The sequence below is a fragment of the Elaeis guineensis genome, chromosome 13, assembly GCF_000442705.2.
Source record: "Elaeis guineensis isolate ETL-2024a chromosome 13, EG11, whole genome shotgun sequence".
NCBI classification, from domain to species: domain Eukaryota; kingdom Viridiplantae; phylum Streptophyta; class Magnoliopsida; order Arecales; family Arecaceae; genus Elaeis; species Elaeis guineensis.
In genome coordinates this window covers 73,074,710-73,082,870 of record NC_026005.2, presented here as the reverse complement: position 1 = coordinate 73,082,870, position 8,161 = coordinate 73,074,710, and the positions used below count along the sequence as shown (strand labels likewise).

Here is an 8,161-nt window from a genome sequence, read left to right as displayed (position 1 = left end):
TGTTCAAAAAATTCTTCATGAAAGATCTAGAGGAAGCATCCTATATTCTTGAAATAAAGGTCTATAGAGATAGATCTAAAAGGATATTAGGCTTGTCACAAAAGTTGTATATAGAGAAAGTATCGAAGAGGTTCAGTATTAAAAACTCTAAAAGAGGACTTTTATCTCTTAGGCATGGTATTCATCTTTCCAAGATGATGTGTCCAACCACATCTGAAGAAGTTCAGTGTTTGAGTATGATTCTTTATACCTCAGCCATGGGAAGCCTCATGTATGCCATGCTGTATACTCGATCTGATATTATCCTTGCTGTGAGTGTCACGAGCAGGTATCAGTCGAATCTAGATGAAGAGCACTGGATAGCTGTAAAAAATATCCTTAAGTACTTGAGAAGAATTAGGAATTTGTTCTTGATCTTTGGAGGATATTCTGAGTTGCGAATCGAGGGGTATACTGATTCAGACTTCATGTTTGATCCTGATGATAGAAAGTCTACATCAGGATATGTGTTCGTATGTAATGGTGGCGCAGTCTGCTGGAAGAGTTTCAAGCAACCCATTATAGCGGATTCGACTACAAAGGCTGAATATGTCATTGCTTTGGATACTGTAAAAGAAGATTTCTAGTTCAAAAAATTTATTACGGAACTTGAAGTTATGACATCAGATACCATACCACTTTACTGTGACAATAATGGAGCCATAGCACCTACTAAGGAGCCGATGTCTCATCAGAAATCAAAGTACATCGAACAACGGTATCATATGATACACGACTATCTTGAAAAAAAATATATCGAGGTGCGAAGAGTAGACTCCGTGGATAATGTGGCAGATCCGTTGACAAAGCAATTGAACCAGCCAAAAATGAAAGTCCACCTTGAGAGGATGGGACTTAAATTAGTGGACATTGGCTTTAGTCCAAATGGAAGATTGTTAGATGTATATCCTAAAAGCCAATATGGCTGACATATTATAATAAAGGTAGGATACTATTTTGTACTTAATACATTGATTTGATCAATAAAAGGACAAGTTTAATTTTTATTCAAGTATGATGTGTCCTTGAATCGTCTATGGAATTAACATTTCAATACATATTTTCAAGGTATTGAGAATTAGAGATATGTATTTAATTCTTAAATACTTCCGATCATAGTATTATTATGAGGACGGTGATCGATCCGGATAGACCGACTCACAGATTACTTCTTTCAGGATAGATGAGTCTCTAATCTACAGTGTAGAGATACTGAACGATGAGGTAGTTGTTAGAGAACAACTAGTACTGAGCATGACCATATGAGAGATCACTTAGATTTCTATTCGATTGTCAGTAATTATCTCGATGCTGTAGTTATGTGAATGATCTTTTGATCTGTGATAGTATGACTGCTCGCAGTGAGGCTGTTGAAATTTGACTGATACATAAATATGGTCTCAATGAGCTCTTGTAGTAGATATTGGCGACAGTTGGTCTACTGTAAGAGTAGGATGTGCATCAAGATAGAATCTATCAACCTTGACAGAAAAGAGTAGTCCTATGAGATTCGAGCGGCTAAGTTTGAGAGTCTGTGGCCACGATAATGTGATTGATGAAAAAGAGTTTCTATAAGGATCACAAATGGACTTGAGCTGGTCGAATCTATCATATGACTGATGATAAAGTTTGATGATTTATTCATGACCTATCATTTAGTCAGGACTCACGATAGAGGGACTGAATCATACGTGAACTATATCTTGAGATTCTTTTTCGATTTTACTGGGTTGCCACCACATACTGTTAGGTATCACTAGTAGATTGTGAGAGCTCACTAGGATTGCTCAGGATCAACAATTTTTTATGAATTAGAGTAGAATTATTTGAACTCATTGAAAAGAATTTCAATGATACAATGATAGAGATCATTGTATATCTCACTATCAAATAGAATTGAACCTATGGGGTCACACAACAAAGGAATTAAATCTGGAATAAGTAATTGAACTTATGAAGTCTCAATTGAGCTTAGAGAAACCCTATTGGATTCAGGATAACCTTGTTAGCATATGATTGGATCCAAATTTTTCTTTATATTTGAATTTTTTATTTGATAAGATTAATTTAAATTTAATTACTTGTTAATAATCTAAATAAATTAGATTTATTGGGCTCCAATTATTGGGTGCTGAAGGTTTTGGATCAAGTGAATTAAGGGTTCAAGTCCTTAATTAATTTTTTTGATAGTTTTCATTGGACGCCACTTGATTTGATCAAATTGGATGTGTCCACCTATTAGAGGGCGTGTGGAATTATTATGAGGTGTCCCATGGGTGCAAAGTGGGGTGTGTATTTGTGGGTGCAAAGACTCCAATAATTGACACTTAATGGATTTCCTAAAGGGAGTCAAATAACTAAAGGAATAAGGATTTCTAATGCAAGTAGGAGTTGTATTAAGTAGTTGTTTGATTTTGAATAGGATTTAAACCTTATGCCTATTTAAAGGGGCCTTTTCTAAGATCTCTATACATTTCAACTAGCAGCTCCACGCCCCCTTTGAAGAGACCCACACCCCTCTTTCTCTTCTCCTTCTCTTCTCCCTTGGAGATCCAACGCCCACAACTTGGGCATCCTTCATCCTGCATGCCCAAAGGGGTTTGGGTGTTCTTCTTGTTTGCTGGTTTCTAGTCCCTGATTGCTGCATAATCTAGGAAAAAAAAGCAAGAGAAGAAGAGAAAAAAAAGATCAAAGAAATGATCAAAGAGTTGATCGTAATCCAGATTTCATTCAGATTCACAAGCTGATTTTTCTTGAAGAAAAAAAATCAATTGCAAAGAGAGCTGTTCCACAGATCAATCCTGAGTGGATATCCGTAAAGGTCGGACACTTGTGCAACTAAGGGAAAGTCTTTTATCTTTCAGATCTAGATTTGAAGAAAGAAATTACAAAATATGTATGTGATTCGATCACATATTCAATTTCAGCATATGTTCAATTTCAGCATATGAAGTAGATCCTAGTGGTTTATGTTTTAGCATGCATAATGTAGATTAAAATGTATTTTAATCTTCTATTCCGCTGTGATATTTAGAAAAGAAAAATTTTGAAACTTACATGCATGCCCCTGCATCGAAATTCTAATACTTTTAGAGTATGTCTTTTGGCATTGATAAACCTGTATTGGATGGATATACAGATACAGACATGGCAGGTGATGTTGATTCTAGAAAGTCTACATCGGAATACTTGATGACTTTTTTAAGAGGAGCTATCTCATTGCAATTTAGACTACAGAAATATATTGATTTATCAACTACAGAGACAAAATATATTACAATGACAGAAACCAGTAAGGAGTTATTGTAGATGAAGAAGTTCCTTTAGAATTTTGATCTGAGGTAAGAGAAATTTATCCTATATTATGATAATCAGAATGTACTTTATCTCAAAAAAAATCTGATTTTTTATTTGAGATCAAAATATATTGATGTAAAATATTATTAAATATAAAATATTTTAAAAATTAAATTATTACGACCTGAAAAATTGATACAGATGATAATGCTTCAAATATACTAAATCATTGCCTATAGAAAAATTTATAGCGTTAGTATTAGCTTGCTAGCTGATTCTCTCTGTACGGTAACAAGAGAGAAATTTATTAGCGGTGTCGCACCCATATGGCGGGACCCATCAAACGAAAGCATTAAAAAACAAAGGGAATCAGTGTTCTTTTGGTTTTGGGCTTTTATGGCTATAAAGCTAGCCATAAGCACGTGAAAGCTAGCAGTGCACGGAAATTGGCGACAGAAAGAAAAGAAACTTCATATAGCCTTTGGGACGCAATGTTAAACACAGGCTACGAAGGCAGGGGAAATTTTTTTTTTTTTTTAGATAATTTTATAAGAAAATTAGATGATTTATTATTTTTTAATTTTTATAAAATTTTAATATATTATTTTTAATATTAAAAATTATAAATTAATTGATTCTAATCTTTAAAAAAAATTTTATACAAACTATTTCAAATATTCATGTATTTGATAAGATCTTTCTTTATTTATTATTGATATCCACTTTATTGATGATAATTATTTTATTATAAAATTAAAATTTATTTTTGATAATATATATTTATATAGTCTCTAATTGATTTAAAAAAATTCTGCAGTAATTCAATTATTTTATATATTGAAAAATTTACAACACAAATTTGTTGTTTTTATGTTTGATTTGATTTATATTTATTAGATTTAATATTGTTGGATTATTATCTGTTTTAATTAATACATAAAGAATAAAATTTATTTTAAAAATAATTATATTTGTAGTTTTTTTATCCCAACAAAATCTGGTGGCCTTATAGGAGGACGCCTGACCATTGAAGGAGAAAGATGTGCTTTGGGTCCTCTTTTTAATTTCAGCCTCATCAACCTTTTTCTCATCTTCGGCATCTTTACCATCGTCAAGCACCGCTCCTCCTCTACCTCTGTCGTTTTTGCTGTTTGTGCATCCCGTGACGGGGTCAAACCTAAAAAAAAATGTACATAACGAAGAATTTGAAAAAAAATCTTTGTTAGAGATAATTATAGGATCCGCTATCTGTTTCAATACTAAAACAATCTCTTAAATTTTGATTTATTTACCACACCTAACCCGCTACCATAAGTTACCGTTAGATAAACCAAAACCATCCACATTGAGTCGGATGGATAAGAAATATTATAACATTTAAAAGACTAAAATATCTCTAGAGAGTCATAGCAAAAGCTTAACATAATATCCAGTAACTTTGGAGCGTAAGACTAGTAATAAACATTCTCTTTTCTTGAATGAACTGGTAATAATGATTTTCAATGCCGCAATATGGTAATTTTACGCAGTGGAACGGGAAAGTCAGCCCAGGGAGCAGGGCCATTTTTGAATAGGAGGGTATTATGAGTATTGAAATTTCTGCAATGAATTTAAATGATTTTTTTTCATTATTTCAAATATACGGGGGATTGCTAGCTGGATGGAACTTGACTTCCACACCTAGCTACTTTAGGTTGGAGGTAGGTCCGAGAAAAAAGTTATAGACATCTTTTCATACTTTGTATCTAGTACTTAATTTTCTCTGCACTCTTAGATTTTGGCGGTATTTATCATGTACTTTTTGGACCTGAGCTCTTGAAGAATTTTTTTTTATTTTTGATTATGTATAGAAAGATAAAAATAAAATGATTATAATTTTGAATATTCATTTAATTTTGTTAAATATAGATACTTTTCTTCTAGTACTCAAGGCTCTTTATTTTGGGAGTGTATATGATATCTGGATCCGTCGGAAGGGGGAGAGATGTAAGAAAAATAACAAATTTAATATTTAGCCCGTGTTATATTTTGTTATTTACAAAAATTTTTTTTTAGAGGAGAATAATGGATTGTTAGTACGGATGATTTAGAAGATATAATTGAAGGATATATATGGTTAGGTTTTATTTGTATATATATATATTTTTAATTTCATCCCATTCATTCTAATATGACTCACTCTCATGTATATTTTTATAATTTTTTATATACAACAAATAAATCTTGCATTATTAATAGCGTGGGACAAAACCACCCGGAAGAGACGCTGATGGCAGAACTAACAGGGCTTTCACACCTACAAACAGAAGTTGATAGCAAGAGCCGAGCCAAAGCCGCTAAAGGTCAAAAAAAAAAAAAAAAAAAAAAAAAAAAAAAAAAAAAAGGAGGATTACAAACAACTGCGGCTAGACTTGTGCTTGGACATCAGCATTAATGGTGGCCGCCGCTTCCACACCCACAGCATTGAGGGTGAGACCGGACCCCTCAAGCTTTTGCTCGGTGACACGGTCCAGCTTCCGCGCCATCTCCGGATCCATGTGATTCCTCCAATCCCCTGCCCCTCCTTTTCTGAAGAAAGCATCATTGGTGACGAACTCGGGACGCAGTTTCCCCGAGATGTTGACCTCCAAGCTCTTCATCTTGTCAAAGCTACACAGCTTTACGACCTCCTCCACCACCCCTTCCTTCTCTTCCTCTGGAGTGAAGGGACACCCCACGAACTGCGCCAACCTCTTCACGATCCTCATCGGCTCCTCTAACATCTCTTCATACTTCAAGAACAGCACCTTGTCCGGCCTCCTCTGGCTCTCCTCCCAGTACTCGAGAACATGCTCCCACAGCGGCCCGTAGGGGCTGTTGCCCTCGCAGAACATCTCAAAGGCCTTGGTAAATGGAATTGGCTCCATACCTTCCGATCTCATCCTATTATTGAAGAACCACCGGGAGACCAACACATCCTTGGGGTCCCGGCAGACATATATCAGCTGACAATCTAAGCTCTTGATGGAATGTGGTAAGAGAGAGTAAGGCAGGTGACTGTTGAGGATACGAGGAGATGGCATGGCTTCTATTTCTGAATCTTGGCCTGTGGAGTAGCTTCTGTCCATTAAAGGGACGCACTCGTGAGGATTTTGGCTGAGGAGAGGGTGGCGATCGAAAGGGTATTTGGTTCGTGTCACGATGGCGTAGGTGAGGGCTTTGAGCCAGGTGGTGCCGGACTTGGGGTGGCTCAGCACGAACACGTCGTCGGGGCGAGCCTTGAAGTTTTGCTGCATGGCCATGCTGCCGGGGAGAATTTGTTGTGGGAACCAAAAGCCTTGGTATTTTCGGAGGCGTATGGCCCAGCCTTCCTCTAAAGGGAGTGTTGAGGTGAGGTCGGTGTAGCTTGTAGGAGCTCTTGGATCCGCACCATTTTTTTCTTGAGGCTCCATTGGAGGGGGGCCGTTGCAAAGAGATGGTTGAGCAGCCATTGTAGAAAGGATGCTATGCCTTTCTAATGGATGTTTGCAGGGAAAATGGTGGTTGTTCTCCAAGGACGACCTAGCGATTCAATAAATGGGAGCACATGGAGAGCGAGTGACATCGATGTTGCTATAGTATCGTTGTTATTATTGAAGGGACCACCAAACTTCTGTCTTATAAGCTAAAAAAATCATATCGTTTTCTTTCACGTCTCTACTTCTACCGACAAAATATGATTCGAGCCATTAATTTAGCTCACATTCGATTTATCTTAAATATATTTAAATTTAAATTAAATAAATTCAAATCATAAATAAATTATTTTATTTATTAAATAAATTATATTTAATTTTTAATTTTTTAATATATTTAATTTATTTAACTTATTATTATATAAATTAAGATTGATCAAATATTTATTTAATTATTTATAGTTTAAATCAAAAAGATAAAAGTCTGCTCATAATCTCTACCCATTTAAAAATCAAAAATTCAAACACCTCACTGCACCCATATTCCAATGCACATCACGTTGCCCACTGACCCATGTGGTCAACCGATGACCCCCATCTACCCCTCTACCACCTGTGTGGCGTGATTCTTTGATTTGATTTTTACTTGGATAACTACTCTCAAATCTAATGAAGATAGGAGAGAGAAAATTCAAAATGAAGAAGAGGGTTTTGGGCATTGTGCACTTCTACTTTTCGCTTCGTTTGGAAGGATTTTTTTCAAAAAATTATTTTTTTAATTTTATTTTTCAAAATATCTTACACCTAAACTTATTTCTCGATTTACCGTCAAGAGGATGCCATACGTGGAATCCTAAGTGTTGGTGCAAAAACCCGCTGGCACCGGAGAAGCTGGAGTCGAGGGAGTCGCAGTCGCCACCGGGACCTGCAAAAGAAGTCTAAACCGGAGGTGGGGTTGCTCCGGCAAGACCCTTCGACGCTCAAGTCAGTTCTCTGCCTCAACAAGAATGGAGTGCTCGAACGAAAATTTTAGCAGAGTTTCTAGGTAAAAATGAGAGCTTGGAGAATAACGTATCTGGAGGCCCCTTTTATAGGCGAAAGAGGACGACAGACTGATAGCGATATCCGTAACTGTCTGACAGTGGGCTGCTCAGAGTCAGGCGGAGTTTGTTGCGAAGAGTAGTGGAGTGGGATCGTGGCCACCGTCGAGACGTGCCACGTGGAGTCTGTTGCGGGTAGTGGAACGGCATCCGTTATCACGACTTGCCAGGAGGTGGGAGGAATCGCGCGGTATCCGTCGTAGGGAGTAGAGCAGAATCGTGGTCATTATGGTGATCTGCCAGGGAGTGATGGAGCCGCGCAAAATCCGTCGTAGGAGGTGGAGCAGTGTT

The 8,161-nt window shown here is 36.6% G+C and overlaps 1 protein-coding gene across 1 annotated transcript; it reads right to left on the bottom strand.

Moving 5' to 3' along the window:
* Positions 1-5,524: 5,524 nt before the first annotated feature.
* On the bottom strand, positions 5,525-6,976 carry LOC105056060 (flavonol 3-sulfotransferase-like). Its single transcript, XM_010938122.3, has one exon. The coding sequence runs from the start codon at positions 6,804-6,806 to the stop codon at positions 5,742-5,744; it is 1,065 nt and encodes a 354-aa protein (XP_010936424.1). The 5' UTR covers positions 6,807-6,976; the 3' UTR covers positions 5,525-5,741.
* Between the last annotated feature and the right edge of the window lie 1,185 nt (positions 6,977-8,161).

Bases quoted from the DNA above. Each gene is read 5' to 3' on its own strand.
- LOC105056060 (XM_010938122.3), bottom strand. From the start codon at position 6,806: ATGGCTGCTCAACCATCTCTTTGCAACGGCCCCCCTCCAATGGAGCCT.